This window comes from Panthera pardus, unplaced genomic scaffold, assembly GCF_024362965.1.
Source record: "Panthera pardus isolate Hobbes unplaced genomic scaffold, ASM2436296v1 HiC_scaffold_12, whole genome shotgun sequence".
NCBI classification, from domain to species: domain Eukaryota; kingdom Metazoa; phylum Chordata; class Mammalia; order Carnivora; family Felidae; genus Panthera; species Panthera pardus.
The window spans coordinates 98,410,516-98,427,437 of NW_026526677.1; the positions used below are offsets into that span (position 1 = coordinate 98,410,516).

General features: G+C 42.4%; 1 protein-coding gene and 1 non-coding gene across 4 annotated transcripts in view; both read right to left on the reverse strand.

Moving 5' to 3' along the window:
* CBL (Cbl proto-oncogene) overlaps nt 1-16,922 on the reverse strand; it is an 85,137-nt gene that overhangs the window by 14,009 nt on the left and 54,206 nt on the right. For all 3 annotated transcript variants that reach the window (XM_053900371.1, XM_053900370.1, XM_053900369.1), the window contains exons 5-12: nt 16,245-16,366; nt 15,775-15,912; nt 14,852-14,939; nt 14,135-14,266; nt 13,717-13,920; nt 6,782-6,913; nt 6,258-6,635; nt 4,439-4,533 (exon numbers count right to left, since the gene is read on the reverse strand). In XM_053900371.1, the coding sequence (XP_053756346.1) occupies nt 4,439-4,533; nt 6,258-6,635; nt 6,782-6,913; nt 13,717-13,920; nt 14,135-14,266; nt 14,852-14,939; nt 15,775-15,912; nt 16,245-16,366 (1,289 nt within the window). The remainder of the gene's footprint in view (nt 1-4,438; nt 4,534-6,257; nt 6,636-6,781; nt 6,914-13,716; nt 13,921-14,134; nt 14,267-14,851; nt 14,940-15,774; nt 15,913-16,244; nt 16,367-16,922) is intronic.
* On the reverse strand, nt 5,025-5,154 carry LOC128776334 (small nucleolar RNA SNORA19). Its single transcript, XR_008421411.1, has one exon. It is a non-coding gene; the product is annotated as a small nucleolar RNA SNORA19 (small nucleolar RNA).

Here is a 16,922-nt window from a genome sequence, read left to right on the forward strand (position 1 = left end):
TTCTGATTGGCTTATCTTGCTTAGCATAATACATTCTAGCTCCATCCACATTGTTGCAAATGGCAAGATTTCATTCTTTTTGATGGCTGAGTAGTATTCCGTTGTATATGTACCACCACATCTTCTTTATCCATTCATCAGGTGATGGACATTTAGGCTCTCTTCCTAGTTTGGCTACTGTTAATAATGCGGCTATACACACTGGATTGTTAAAGAACTTTTTTAATGATAGGGAGAAATGCCCAAAATAAAAGGCTAAGGTGAAGAAAAGGGAGACTTTAAAACCATACCTTGATTTAAAACATACGTACATTTTACATGTCTACAGACACGACCAGTCGCAAACATCATCTAACTGCCCGAAACAGCTATACAGGCAGGATGAAATACAAACGAAAGGATGCACTGGACAGTGGCCTGGCAGCCAAGACTCAAGGGGCCAAGACTCAGAATACCTTAAAGCCAGCCCTATACAGGGGTTCTGAACTTGAGACGTGAAGGCAGTTTCAACAGGCTAGGGAGAAAGGGACTAGAAATTTGGGGTTCCATGACGGCCAAGACATGGGAGGCCAAAAATCCCAGAGAAAGGCATAGGGGAGAAGTCTGAAATCCTGCTACAGTTTTCCCTGGAGCTGCAGCTAACCTCTGAACTGTGTCTAGAGGCCAGCAGATTCTGAGAAACTGAGCAGACGGTAGTAACTGAAGGGCTCAACTGATACTTTGGTTATCTCACTAACCTGGAGAGACAAAGCTGGAGTTAACAGATATGGCCTTTGAAAGATTACTCTTCACGTGTTCAGTAACAAAAACGAATGGAGAATTTTATTAGAAAATTAGAATCTATACATTTTTAAAAATCACGTGGAGGGGCACCGGGGTGGCTCAGTCGGTTGAGTGGCCGACTTCGGCTCAGGTCATGATCTCACGGTCCGTGAGTTCAAGCCCCACGTCGGGCTCTGTGCTGACAGCTCAGAGCCTGGAGCCTGTTTCGGATTCTGTGTCTCCCTCTCTCTCTGACCCTCCCCTATTCATGCTCTGTCTCTGTCTCAAAAATAAATAAAACGTTAAAAAAAAATTTAAAAAAATAAAAATAAAAATAAAAATCACGTGGAAATTCCAGAACCTTAAAACACAGTATCTGAAAATACAAACTGAACAGATGGATTCAGGGCAGGTTAGAAACTGTAAAAGAGAAGATCAGGAAACCGGAATAGAGTAGAAACTATTGAGATCAAAGTAAAGAGAGGAAAGGAAAACAGCAGAGAGCCTAAGAGCTGTATGAGGCACGGTCAAAAGGAGGGACATTCAGGTAACTGTGGTCACAGAAGGAGAAGGGAAGGAGATGGCAGTGCTCAGTCTATTTTAAGAAAGAGTGGCTTGAAATTTTCTAAAACAGGTTTTAAAACGTGAAATCACAAAATCAATAAGCTCTACAAACCTTAAGAATAAAGAAAACTATTTAGAAGTATTATAGTAACAGCACTGGCATCCAAAGACAAAGAGGTCTTAAGGAGTCATGCAAAGAAACACTACCTGTAAAGAAGCAACATTAGCCTGAGAGCTAATGTTCCAACAGAAACAATGGGATATTTTTTAAATGCTGAAAGAAAGCAATGGTTTGTAACTGTACTTTTGAATTTCTTTCTTTTTTTTTTTTTTTTTTTTTTTACAAATTTATTTGTTTTGAGAGACAGAGCTGAGAAGGGGAGGGGCAGAGAAAGAGAGGGAGACAGGATCTGAAGCAGGCTCCAGACACAGAGCCCGAGGTAGGGCTCGAAGTCACAAATCATGAGATCATGACCTGAGCTAAGTTGGATGCTTAACTGACTGAGCTACCCAGACACCATCCCCCACCCAACCAATTTTTTTTTTAAGTAATTTCTACACCCAACATGGGGTCGAACCTACAACTCTGAAATCAAGAGTCACATGCTCCACCGACTGAGCCAGCTGGATGCCCTACTTCATAAAAATGTTAAAATATTTCATGCATCGAAAAACTATCCACCATAAAATAGCAACCCACAGAATGGAAGGGAATTACTCACAAATCACGTCTGATAAAGGATTAACATTCAGGATATAGAGAGAACTTATAAAACCCAACGACAACAATGAAAGAACAAACAATCCAATTAAAAAACAGGCAGGTGCCTGGGTGGCTCAGATGGTTTCAGCTCACGACAAGATCTCACAGTTCACTGGGTTCGAGCTCCTGTGCCGTCAAGCACAAGGAGCCTGGGATTCCTTCTCTCTCCCCCTTCTCCTGCTTGGGCTCTCTCTTTCTCAAAATAAATAAACAAAATTTAAAAAATTACAAACGAGTCGGGGCGCCTGGGTGGCTCAGTCGGTTAAGCGTCCGACTTCGGCTCAGGTCATGATCTCACAGTCCGTGAGTTCGAGCCCCGCGTCGGGCTCTGTGCCGACAGCTCAGAGCCTGGAGCCTGCTTCGGATTCTGTGTCTCCCTCTCTCTCTGCCCCTCCCCTGTTCACGCTCTGTCTCTCTCTGTCTCAAAAATAAATAAACGTTAAAAAAAAATTTTTTTAATAAATAAAAAATTAAAAATGATCGAATGTCTTAAATAGACGTTTTTCCAAAGAGGATATGTGAATGACCAATAAACACATCAAAAGATGCTCAATATCACTAATCATTAGGGAAATGCAAATCAAAACTATGACACCACCTCATTAGAATGACTACCATCAAAAAACCCCCAAAATACCAGGTGTTGGCAAGAATGTGGAGAAACGGGAATCCTTGTGCACTGTTGGTGGGGATATAAAATGGTACAATAGCTGCTGCAGGAAATGGTGTAACAGGGTCTCAAAAAAATTAAAGACAGAATTATCCTATGATCCAGGAATACGACTTCTGGGTATACATTCACAAGAACTGGAAGCAGGGTCCTGGGGGGTACTTGTTCACCCACGCTCACGGCAAACTCTTCGCAAACAGCTGAAACGTGGAAGCGATCCAAGTGTCCATCCACCGATGAACGGATAGGCAAAATGTGGCCCAGCAGTCACCCTTTATCTGCAATTTTATTTTCTGTGGTTTTACTTCCCCAGTCAATTGCGGTCTGGAAGCAGATGATCCTCCTCCTGATGTACCATCAGAAGGTCAATAGGGGCCTAACACTACGTCACGGTGCCTACGTCGCTCACCTCACTTCATCTCGTCACATGGGCATTTTACCATCTCACATCACCCCAAGAAGGGTGAGTACAGTACAGTATTCAGAGAAAGACCACAGTCACGCACCTGTATCATAGCATACTGTTATCATTGTCCTGGTTTATGATTAGTTATTGTCGATAATCTCTTACTGTGCCTAATTTATAAATCAAACTTCATCATGTATGTACGGAGAGAAAAAACATAGCATACACACGTTTCGGTACTATCCTTGGTTTCAGGCATTCACTGGGGGTCTTGAAATGCACCCCCTGCAGATAAGGCACAGGGTGGGGTGGGTACTGCATACAACGGGAATATTATTCAGCCTCAAAGACGAAGGAAATTGTGCAATACTGTACAACACGAATGAGGACATTATGATAAGTGAGTTAAACCACAAAAAGACAAATACTGCATGGCTGCACTTATATAGGTGGTAGAGTGGTCAAAATCATAAAGTATAACGGTGGCTGCAAGGGGCTGCGGGAGGGAAGGATGGGGAGCTACTATTTACCAGGTACAGAGTTTCCGTTTTACGAGATGAAGAGTTACGAGCATGGGTGGTTGTGATGGTTGTGAATGTAGTTAATACTAATTTAATATTTAATACTGATAATGTACTTAATACAGCGAATGTATTTAATACTGCTGAACTGTACGCTTATAAACAAGATGGTACAGTTCATGTGTTTTTTTGCCACACACACAAAAAGAAGACACCGAAGAATTAAGAATTAAAATGAAAAATGATAAGAATTAAGAAAAGAATTGTTTTTACAAAAGTCAACAAAACCAGAACGGCTTCTTTAAGAAGACGAGTAAAATTGTTAAGCCCAATAAGACAGAGAACATGCACACAGAAAAAACATTAGTCCAAAACAGAAAATATAATAATTCTGAATTGATACAAATACAGATCAATTTTTATTTTCTTTACACTCCTGTGGGTTTTCTAAATTCCGTGAGTGAGCTGTTTTAACAGTACCAACTCCACGGTGAAATACAGCTTTAGGGGCACCTCGGTGGCTCGGTCTGTTAAGTATCCAACTTCAGCTCAGGTCATGAGCTCACAGTTCGAGCCCCACATCAGGCTCAGTGCTGACAGCTCAGAGTCTGGTGCCTGCTTTGGATTCTGTGTCTCAGTCTCTCTCTGCCCTTCCCCCGTTGTGTGTTCATTCTCTCTCTCTCTCTTTCTCCCTCAAAAATAAGTAAATGTTTAAAAAAAAAAAAAAATTGAAATACAGCTTTAGTACTTACCTGGCAGCGAGAGAATAAATGGCACTGGCAGATGCAGAAGGTTTGATTTTGGGGTGCTCAAACTCTGAACCTGCTAATGGGCTGTTATTCATATTCTGGAAAGAAAAGTGGTGAAAAAGAACCTTCTTAACACAGCTCAGTATCTCCTCTTATTTATTTAACTTATTCAAAATAACAAGAACAGTAACACAGACACAGACCTCACTCTCAACGCTGTGCTTACGGGTTATTGCATCCCACCAAAAGTAGGACTGCTTTCAGGCTCTGAAGAAAGTGTAAATGTAAGGGTTAGGAAGACAGAGATCTAAAAAGAGCCAAGGAGATGGGGGTTATTGTTTCAATTCTAGATTTGAGGAAACTGGCTGTCTCCACAAATACCATTTCTAATTTTAAATATCTGCACCTCTGTCTACAATGATGCCACCAGAAAGTCCAGTCTAATTTATCCTAATTAGACTGCCTATCACACAGATGCCACTTAAACGTAAGCCACTCTCCCCCTTCTCTTGCAACCGAGAAATGTGCAGTTCATTCAAGGGCCACAGCATTCCTCAGCTTCACTACTCACAGACCATTCTCTCTTTTTCTTTGTCTGGAGGAGACTGCCAGCATTACTATTTAGTTATGCTGCTAATTAACCTTCAACTATCCGTACAGCACACAAGAAATAACACCGCTCGCAGATACAAGAGAACACGGGGTAATGAAATGTGCACTAGACCATTCTCTCTCTTGCTTACTTAGCATCAGAGCTCGATAAGCCCCTTTGTGATTCCTCGCAGACTCTCCCAAACTCGCTGGCTTCCCCTCCATCCTGGAATGGTCTCCCTGAGAATCAGCACAGCGGCCTCCAGGTCTTTGCTCAGAACTGTACCCCATCCCTCCACGTACCCCTCAGCCCGACTCCAGCTATCCCTACAACCCCGTTTTGAGCTGTTTTCCTCCACAGCACTCATCAGCACCCAACATCCTGTGTTTCATTAACTTACCGAGTTTATTTTGTCTTCACTCCACCAGAATGTAAACTTTCTAAGGGTAAGATTTCTTGTTGAGTACATACATAAACGAACCCCCAAAAAACAGATACACCTCCCCACGCCCAGGTCTGGACCCATTTCTCATGCTTATTCAATGAACTACTAGCCTTTTTTCAATCTATCCTTTTAGCAATCTATTTTACATAGTGCTACTACATGTACCTCTTGAAACCATCATTTTGCTCATGTCCCTCCACTGATTTAAAACCTTCAGATGCTCATTTCCCACCAAATAAATTCAGATTCTTTTGGCCTTGATGGGATTTTCAAGGTCCTCTAATCTAGTATTAACGCTCCTTTCATGACCTTTTGCCCACTCCGATACACAAACCTTCTGCTCCACTCATATTCACCTACTTCTTATCCCACAACACACCTCAAGCATTTGTGTCACTGTGGCTCTGACCTTAAAACTATCCACTTGGGAAAGAACACTTCAAATTCAGATGCCATTCGTTCCATAAAGCCCTCATGATTGCTCTATTTGGAAATAACCTCTCCTTTCTCCAAAACTGAAGTGTTTTCTATTTACACTACACGAATCCAGTCATACCTCCATTTATACACACATACGCACGCACCCACATACATATTGCAGTATTTACAAACATGCCTTATCTGATCTATTAATACACTTCTTGAGGGTATATATACTTCTGAGGGTAGGGATTACGTTTTATTATTTCTGAATCCTATACAAAACGTAGACAAAAGTGCGACCCATGAAATGCCATCCACAAATATTTGTTAACAGGCTAAATAATTTCAAAAGCAGGACTCACCACGGAGGTATCCACACTGAATGTGCTTCCAAGCCTAGGCACATCTGTTCTGGGCTCCATTTGTGAGGGCAATGAAAATGGAAGTGAGTGCCGGTTGGTTAATTCTCTACCTGTCCAGGGGTCACTAGCGTTTGGAGCGACCACTGGTACTTTGGGGATCGGCCGAGGCAGCCATGATTCCCCAAGGCGGCTAGAGGGAACAGGGGGCAGTTTGTCCCTGGACGGACAGTCGCCTGGTGTGCAAGGCAAGGGGCGTCTCTGAGGCCGGCTTTCTGCTCCAACAGAGTATGGCCGGTCTGGAGGGGGCGGTGGTGGAAGATCTCGAAGTGTGGGAGGTATCGGTAACGGTTTGTCCTTATGAAGGGAGCCAGAAGCTGCCTGTGGACGCAGGATGAAAGCAAATCAATCAAAACCCACTAATCAAAAACAACAACAAAACACCCAACAACCACCACCACACACACACAAAGCCCACTAATCCACAACAACGAATCAGAAAACCGTAGAAACGGATAATGTCTTACCTTAGAAGCACTTCCAAGCCCAGAAGCACTTGAAGGAATAGACACCCGCTGTTGCAGAAGGTCAAGTCGCGGTGGCACCGGGGGAAGGGAGGCTTGCGGGGCCACTGAAAATGGAGAGGGAGGCCGTTCCACCTGACACAAATAAAATTTCCTAATAGGTTATTCTTGTTTTGAGGGAGTGGCATGTTTCAACTCCTCCAAAAGCTGTAGACAGCAAGTGCTAGATGAACACTGACTAGAACTGCCAATGGCTCAGACTTCCTGAATTAGTTCTGTGTCACCATAAGAGGGCGCTCTCAATCACAGAAACACCATAAGGATGCAAGTTACAGGCAAGGATCTAAAAATGGCTGTGCTACAAAAAGCTTCCTAGTTTGCATCCGAAAACAAGTGTTACAATTTTCCACATCCTCACCTGGAGAGAAAAAAATCTTTTCAAGGTTACAAATACGAGCCCATATAAAAAAGAAAGGAGCAGACGTTAACCTTTCAACAAGTCACCTGGGGAAAAAAACATTTAAGGGCACAGGACAATGAAAGAGATCAAAGATGATAAATTCTCCATGCGTTGTTATGATAGAAATAAATAAATAAATAAATAAATAAATAAATAAATAAATAAATAAAGGTGTTTTAAGAGGAGGAAAACAACCAACAGGACTGCTAAAAAGTATCTTGCGTCCTTCTGAAGAAACAAGTTATTTCAATTCAGCAATTCAAAGGGATTAATATTTTCTGTCAATCTGTGTTCTTAAAATATGAGGTGCCAAACTGGATGAAGCAATACATGTCTGTGCCTATCGCAGGGTGACCGAGTAGCTGATAAGCGTTTCCAGGTAAGCGATCAAAAGAGATGCATAATTCATACAAAATGCTACTTGGCATTTGTGTTCCCTTCCAGGAAGCAATACAGACGGAATATGGGTAAATATGTATTACAAGCACTTACGTAAAATGACAAAAACAAAAAACAAAAAAAACGTTCACACCCTTAGTCCTGCCATTAATGTTAAGTGGTTTGTAAACCAGGGCAAAGAAAGCCCTCAACATCAGCTAGCGGGCCGTACTCAGGCCTAAGGAAACGGGGCTCCGACTCAGTGGTGCATGAGCGATGCAGCTGGAGCAGCCAGGCACCTCGAGGGTTAAAGTGAGAAGTTGTTAGTCAGGCTAATTCTCACTTCTCCATTAGTTTCTAGCCAGTCGCTGTACCAGATTTTTCCATGGAAGAGTCTCTTATCTTTATGTGCCTTTTCGTTCTGCTCACCAATCCCAGACCCGATTTATCAAAGCCAGCTTCTAGCAATTCTCCCAACTTCTGGTTTCTTATCTCGCCAAATCCTTTTGCTCACCATTACCAGCTTAGCCATCCTTCAATATGCAGTCGCTCAAAACACCATCCAACACTAACTCACTTTCCCAATGTCTCAACTCAGGAATTCCTACCTCCTCACCTTTGTTCAAGTTGTTTCCCAATCTGAAAGGCCCTCTCTGCCTTGAAGATTTATTTTTAAGTGATCTCTATACCCCACACGGGGCTTGAACTCACAACCCCAAGAGTCGCTCGTTGCACCGGCTGAGCCAGCCTATTTCAACCCCTCTCGCCATCTATCCTCGTTCTCATTCCTGAAGTGCAGAGGTTGAGCTAATCATACTCTTTAATTCATGTCTCACCATCACAACTGATCCTTGCAGTGTTCTTTTATCTCAACATATATGAAAGTTCCAGAAAAGGAGAAAAACACAGGGGAGAAATTATCAGAGAAATGAAACAAGAATGTTTCTGAGACCTAACGGACACGAATATCCATAGGAAGGTTTTACTGCACAGTTAGCCCAATGAAGGAAAAAACCCACAACAAACAAGCAAATAAATAAACCAAAAAGGCCCTTACATTTTCAAGGAATTAAGGATAAGGAAAATAACCTAAAAGTTTCTTGGGGACAGGGAAAGGGGACACCAAGTAGCAAACTAGAACCCATGAGCGAAGTGAAGCCGTAACCATTGAGAGTTGAGTCTTTTTCAACCTATTCTGTAACCAGTCCGTCTGAAGGTTGAACAAAGACACTGTAAGGTATCAAACGTCTCAAAAATTTTACCTCTCACCTTTTGGAAGAGATACTCCACCCAAACAAGGAAGTAACGCAAGAAAGAGGGAACATGGGAGACGTGTTTCACAGGCACTTCCACAGAAAGGAGAGACGGGAGGTTTCACGGGGGTGAGAGGAAGGCTCCAGGGGCTGGGTTGCAGCACCCCCAGAAAGTCCAGGCTGGGGCTGGAACGTGAAAGACTCTCATATGGTCCTACACTGTATTATATACTATGTACTGTATTCAGAGAAGTAAGAGGCTATCGGACAGCTTGGTAAGCCTCGGCAGTGACAGGTACAGACGGAAAACTAAGGAAATAAAAATAAAGCGATTATCCCAAGAAGAGCAGAAGGTCGTATGAGAAAACAACAGCAATTGCATCGTAGCGTATTACTTGGAGAGTCAGGGAGCAAAATCCTTACACACCGAATAGTGATTTGGCCCCAAACCACTCAAATGTAATAGGGAGATATGGTGGAGGAAGGAGGGAGACAATAAACCCTTTTCTACAACACCTGAAGTGAACAGAGACTACTACTGAAGAGGCAAAAGAAAGTAGCGTAAGTAGTTGGTAAGAAGGGTTCAAGGACTAACAAATCTGAGTGGGCACACAGAGGAGCTGAAGGGAGGGCGGTGGAGGCAGGGAGCCAAGGTTTCTGTCAGCCTTCTAGCAATTCTTTTACACTTACCAGAAAATCCACACGCATTTATCATTTGGATTTTGTAGTAAGTAGATCCACTGTATTAAAAATGAATCAAAATAAAACAGCAACAAAAAACAGCAGCTACCCAGGGCATGATGAAACAGGCACTCTCCTAGTCTCATTTACCTTTGGGAGCGATTTTACAACAAAAAAACCGGGGATAAATTTTAGTATCTATACAAAAAAAATTAAATATTTTCATAAAATGTTTTATTCATACAAATGCAAAGAATAATAAACACCTACGTAAGTACATCTAAGAAATGCAACAGCACTGTCTCTGTGAAACTCCCCTGTGCCTCTCCCCTAACTGTATCTTTTCCTCCATCAAAGAGTCTAAATGTACTTTCACTTTCATTCAGCAATCCCACCGCTTGAAATTTATCATACAGACAGACTTGCAAAAGAACACCAGCCTGCATAAAAAGTCTCGAAATAATACAAAATGTTCATCGAGAGACTACGTAAATTGGGGGCGCTTGGGTGGCTCAGTCAGTTAAGCATCCAACCCTTGGTTTGGCTCAGGTCATGGTCTCACGGTTCCTGAGTTCAAGCCGCAACCTAGGCTCCACAATGACAGCACAGAGCCTGCCTGGGATTGTCTCTCTTTCCCTCTCTCTCTGCCCTTCACCTGCTCACACACTCTTCCTCAAAAATAAATTAAAAAAGAGAAAGAGAGAGAGAGAGAGAGACTACATAAACTGAGGTACCTGGCTCAGTTGGTGGAACATCTAACTCTTGATCGCAGGGTCGTGAGGTCAAGCCCCATGTTCGGTGCAGAGATTAATTAAAAATAAAATCTTTTTTAAAACAGGAAAGACTATAAATAAATTATGGAATAGCCAACTGATAATACACGAAGCTGTTTTTTCTTGATTTGAATTTTTACAGTGTACTTTTTATTTATACTTTTATTTAAATGAATTTAAAATCATTGATACAGATCACATTAAGAAAATTTTTTACAAGCAATTTTTTTTTTTTTTTTTTTTTTTTTTTTTTACAAAAATAAGGTGACACTATATACAGTATACAGTTATTTTTAAAACAATATAATTAGGGGCGCCTGGGTGGCTCGGTTGGTTTCGGCTCAGGTCACGATCTCACAGTTCACGGGATGGAGCCTTGTATGGGGCTCTGTGATAACACCGAAGAACCTGCTTGGGATTCTCTCTCTCTCTCTCTCTCTCTCTCTCTCTCTCTCTCTCTCTGCCCCTTCCATGCTCACATTCTCTCCTCTCTCAAAATAAATAAACTTTAAAATCTATATATAGATATATACATGAGACAGCTTTCCACTGAAGTGTATGTAAACTGAACTCCTTCTGCAGAGGATTCCATTATGTGGACTGTGGTAGCCTGAATGAGGATTCCCTGTCCCCCAGCCCGAAGATGCTCATGCGCACCCTCAAACCCAGCAACTGTGGATACCTTACTTTCCTTGGTAAAAGGAACTTTGCTGATATGATTAAGGGTGTGGATCTTGAGATGGGGGAATCACCCTGGATTATCAGGATGGGCCCATCTAATCCCAAGAGTCCTTAAAAGCAGAGAACCTCTGAGAGATAAGGCAGGAGGAGGAGGAAAGGAGTCCAGGATCCAAAGAATGCAGCTGACCACTGGAAGCCGGGAAGAGCACGAGCTGACAGCCGGCAAAGACACAGGGATCTTGATCCTACAACTGGCAAGGAACTACACTCTGCCAAATCCAAATAAGAAAGGAAATGGATCTTTCCCTAGAGACTACAGAAAGAACTACAGACCTGCTGACAGCCTGATTTTAGCTTGACGGCACGTGTGTTGCACTTCCCACCTTCTTGGAAACTGTAACAATAGTTTGTGTTGTTTTCAGCTGCCAAATTTGTAGTCGTTTGTTACAGCAGCCATAGAATACAAGCACATGGATGTATCATAATCTCTTACTGCTGGACACGTGAATTCATTTTGATTTTTCATTGTTGCAGATAATGCCGTAAGAATAACTACATCCACATCTCTGTGTGCTTATCTGAGTTTTTTTTTTTTTTTTTTTTTAATTTGAGAGAGAGAGAGAGAGAGAGAGAGAGCACTCGTGCAAGCAGGGGAGGAGGAAAGAGAAAGAATCTTAAGCAGGCTCCACACTGAGCAAAGAGCTCAACGTGGGGCTTGGTCCCACGACCCTGGGATCACGACCTGAGCGGAATACAAGAGTCGGACATTCAACCGGCTGAGCCACCGAGGTGTCCCATTCAGGATAAATCGCTAAAACTGAAATGGCCAGTTTAAACATTACACATTTTGATAGATGTCAAATTGTCCTCCAAAAAGATGGGTTAATCTGTACCCACATCAACACTGAATGTGATGCCTATTTCTCCACAGTATTACTCATCTATAAAATTTCATAAAGGGGTAATTTTAATTTCAAATAAAGACATCCATGAAAGTTCACCTCTTTATCCTTTTATTCAGCTTCCCTAATATTCCAGGAGTTACGAATAGATTTTCATGAATGAACGCACAGAAATTTATGTAAGAATATAAAACTGCTTTAGAGGCCAAATTAATCTCTTAAAATGGAACCAAAGAGCCTGTTTTAAGAGGCCAAAACTTTAAAAAAAATCTGTGCACTTCAAAAAACCAAAAATGTACACCTCACTCCAGATTTTCTCCACTATCCATTATTGATACAGTATAGATAGATTTATCAATCCTGTTCTGAAGCGGTTTCAATTCCCAAACATTCAAAACAATTACTAAGTGCTCGATTTTGAGGAGTAAATTACAAATGAGACATGGCTCTTGCTTTCTGGGAATTTATAACATACCAGGAAATACATGTATAAAATATTACAAGGTGGTAAGTTCTGTGGCGGACATATTCAGCGTCCTAGAGACACCCGGCCAGACCTAGATGTGTGTGTAAATCCATGTGAACTAGGGGTGGAGGAGGCAGGGAACAGTCTGGAAAGGTTTCCTAGGAAATGAAATCTCCGCTAAATTACATAGAAACTACCAAGACAAAAGCATGGAGAGATTTTTACCATCTGGTTTGGCCTTGCTGGACCATAAAACGTAAAGCAGAAAGGATTACAAGGGCAAAGTGCCTAGAAAGGAGAATGGCTTAACCCATTAAGTAATGAGAAGTCTGTGGTAAGAGTATGAGGCAAAGGAATGAGGCGGTCAAGTCTGCACGGTAGACCAACGGTTCTGGAAGCAGGAAGAAGAGATAAGGAGGACAGCCTGAAATAAGGCAGTGGCACGGAGAACACAGAGGAGACACAATGGATACAATCATTTAAGAGATCAACCCATTCTTTCGATACTTATTGAGCACCTACTATGTGCCAGGCAGTAAGGGGATGATATGAAAGAAAGCTGCCCATGAATCTGTAACACTCTAAACTAGACAACCTAAAGCGTATCAGAAGCTTTTGTTTGCCCTATATTGGCTAAAATCTTCAAGGACTGCCTTACTTCTTACTCGTGAATAAATCTGTTTTACCCTACCTACTCACGTTACAGACTTTGATCCCATCCTTTCCCGGCCTTCATGTTTTCTCTCTTTACCAGGGCCTTTCCAGTTTGTTTAGTTTCTACATAATACTTCCTACCGCCAGTTGTCATTTATTTGGTTACTAACAGTGCCTCGCCCGCGCCCCGCCCCCCCCCAATCTAACCTTCTAATGCCAAGACATTAATTAGGAAAGAAGGCAAGAAGACCACATTCTCCTCACAGCAGCAAAATAGGGTCCCATTTTTTTATACTCCCCTCATTTTCTCCAACAAGCTACGTGAGTAAAGCCCAGTCTAGGACACGGGGCACGGGCCTTAAAGGCGGAATGTCTGGCCACAGACCCCGGTTCAACTCACTAGCAGTGTGACTGTCAGCAAATTCCTTAACCTTGCCATGACTTGGTTTCTTCATCTGCTAAATGAGAGGAGTAGTATCTACTCCTCGGTTATCGGAGGAGACAGGAGTATAGGACTGTAGGAGTTAAAATAAGGGAAGTGCTTAACATGGTATCTCTCACATAACAAATACTCAGTAAACGTAAGCTACTGTGACCCCTTGCAGATCGATGTCAGCAGGCGCTCTATCTATCGCTTTAGAGCACAACTCACCATGCAGTTTGTCACAGTCTCTTGCACTGCGGTCTTACCTTGGCACCAGCCAATTCCTTCATCATAAAGAGAGAATCATCGGCTCGTTCGTCGTCATCGTCATCATAATTTGGGGAGGGAGCTCCCTCGGCTCCTTGCCTCAGCAGGCTGCCACTTCCTCTGGGGTCAAACGGATCTACCACAATGGGCTCAGTACCTTTAATTTCACATCGGCAGAAAGGACAGCCCTGGCCTTCTGATTCCTGCGGAGGAAACAGGAGATGGTAACAGACACGTCTCAAAGTACTGACAAGATCTGTCCACTGGGAAATGCATTTCCTAGAGACGAAAAAAGAAATCAAAAATTTAAAACCTACCCCACAAGCCAGGTCATCCTTTTTATCTGTAAAGGATACACAATCCCCAATTCTCCAGAGTGATTACACAGCTGGGGAAATGCATGCTTTGGATCCATACCTGCCAGGACGTAAGACAGGACGTGCACATGAGGTGTCCACAGGGCTCGATTTTTACATCCTTATCATTTTCAGCACATATTTTACACAGCTGGAATGTGGAGCCCATCTCACAGTATAATTCATATTGTTCCTTTGATTAAAAAGAAATTAAAGAGATTACTCAGCCCATTCAGATATTTGTTGAACTCTAACTGTACTGTTACCGACTGTAACTGTAAATACTAACAACAGAAAAACTAAAGACTTATTTTCTATACAAATTTTGCTTGTACGAAAGTGGTCAATAGTCTCTCGTTAAGAGAGAAAAAAAGCACTCGGTCTCGGTCCTATTTTAAGTTCTTTAGAGAAACCACACACACATAAATTCACTAATCTAGTCAATGGTTTAAAATGTAAATGTTCTGGGGCGCCCGGGTGGCTCAAACACCCGCCTTCCACTCAGGTCATGATCTTGAGGTTCGTGGGTTCGAGCCGCACGTCGGGCGCGGTGCTGACAGTTCGGAGCCTGGAGCCTGTTTCACATTCTGCGTCTCCCTCTCTCTCTGCCCCTCCCCCACTTGCCCTCTGTCTCTCTCAAAAATAAACATTAAAAAAAGGATAAAAATACATAAATGTAAATGTTTCAATCACTTAATACAAGAGAACTGTCAGTTCTGTAAAGTACATACAAAAGCTCGCCTCCAGAGCTATGGTTACACCATACAACAAAATTCACCTGGGTCACTTTGATGTGGTCTTGGGGAGTTGGTTCACACAAGCCTGTCAGGTCAGGATTCTGATTCCGTCCATCTGGAAACAGATAGCTGTAAAAAGAGTAACCAGCCTCGGGGTTTTACTAAAGCTAATTTGTAACTGCTACCAAGACAAGACAAATTTTATCTAGCAATTCTCTCATTCTAAAAGGGCAGTTTTGCATAAGTACAAAGATGTATCTTACTAATACTTCAAAAAAACATACAGGGGCGCCTGGGTGGCTCAGCAGGTTGAGCATCCGACTCTTGATTTCGGCTCAGGTCATGATCCCAGGGTTGAGGGATCAAGCCCCACATCGGCCTCCACGTTGAGCATGGAGCATGCTTAAGATTCTCTCTCCTTCCCTCTGCCCCTCTCCCCCACTTGCACTCTCTCTCTCTCTCTCTAAAAACAAACCAAAACAAAACAAAACAAAAACAGAACAGTTCCAAGAAGATATTCCCAAACACTGATAGCTCTTTCTCTAGGCCACAATGCCCCAGGCTCTATCGTCTGAGAGGCTGACAACTTTTTCAGTAAAGGGCCAGACGGTAACTATTTTTGGCTCTGCAAGCCACGTAAGTCTGTCTGTGTCATGTATTCTTCTCTGGTTGTTGTTTTTTAAGTAACACTTGAAAAGGGAAAACCTGTCTTAGGTGCGGGCTGTACCACAACAGCCAGCCTCACAGCTGACAACAGCTTCGAGCCATAGTTTGCCAACCCCTATGACTCCTTTTAAATAAAAACAAAAGTCCTCCAGAACCTGGAGGTCAAAACAATATAACCTGTTAAGACGCTCCTTGAATCTTAAACTGCAAAAGAACCCTGGAATAAAGTCACTGATGGTCAAGTTTCACAACCCCTAAGTCCCTAGACTCCAGCAGATGACAAACAGTAGATACTCACAAGCCTTCCCTGAAGCCGTCAATCAGGGCTTGGAAGAGAGGTTTATTGTGTGGGATTGTCTGGAGAATGTTCCCGTCAGCAGTGACGTACCCAATAGCCCACTGACCCAGACGAGTGCAGCTGAGCCGGAAAATGTAACTGTGAACGGTGAGGAACAGAACCTTTTACATACTTGTATTCGGGTGGAAGCGGAGACAGAGACAAAAATCAAAAGGACCACCAATAATAGATTCCACGATGACTACAGAGCAAAAGCAAGAAACACATAAGCTCAATTTTTAAGTGGCTTGAAAGCATTTGTCAAACCCTAAGATCTGAATCCGTCAACTCCTCTGGTGAACGGACAGCAATCCCAGTAAAGAAACGTGGCCGCTGGGGAACTAACGCAAGATGGTGTTTCCTCCTTTCTGGCAAAGGTCACAAGAGAATAAGATATAGGAGGATAAACCTCTTTGCTTCAAGGAACCGACCTTCCAGGTTTGTGAATGAACTTCTGGAGCCGAGCTTTTACTTCATCATACGTCAGGAAAGCCATGTATCCGGGATGAGTTACAGCGAGACTGTTCCAGTTCCTGAGCAAAGAGGACCACGGCTAAGGGAACAAGAGTTCAATCAGACCACTGAGCTCAAGACCTAAAACCAACTTCAGAGCAATGAAAAACAGAAGGCAAACAACCTTGATTCTCAATGATAAACTCTCCATTTACTCTCACAAATTTTGAATTATGTTGTCACTCTGAGGGAAACACGGTTGAGATAAGAGCTTACAAAAACTAAGAGAAAACAAATACACACTTACAGAAAGATTTTTTTCATAAAATGAAATTCACGACATTCTAACGCAGTTCTACTGACAGGAGTGAGGTTAAATAGCAACAAACAAAAAAATCAGAGAAACAGCAGGACCCACACGTGCAACTAAGAAGTTGCAAACAAAGGCTTATGCAAGTTTGGCTACACGCACATTATCTTTATGGAAAGAAATAAATGAGCTCTTTCGAAGCTCTCAATATTAACAGTCAAGAATTTCAATACAATAGGAGAAAAAGTTGGAAACACATAATGTCCAGCAACAGGAAACTGATTAAATAGATCACATTATACCCATTTTCTGGACATTCCAAAACCATTAAGACAATGCAAAAGAA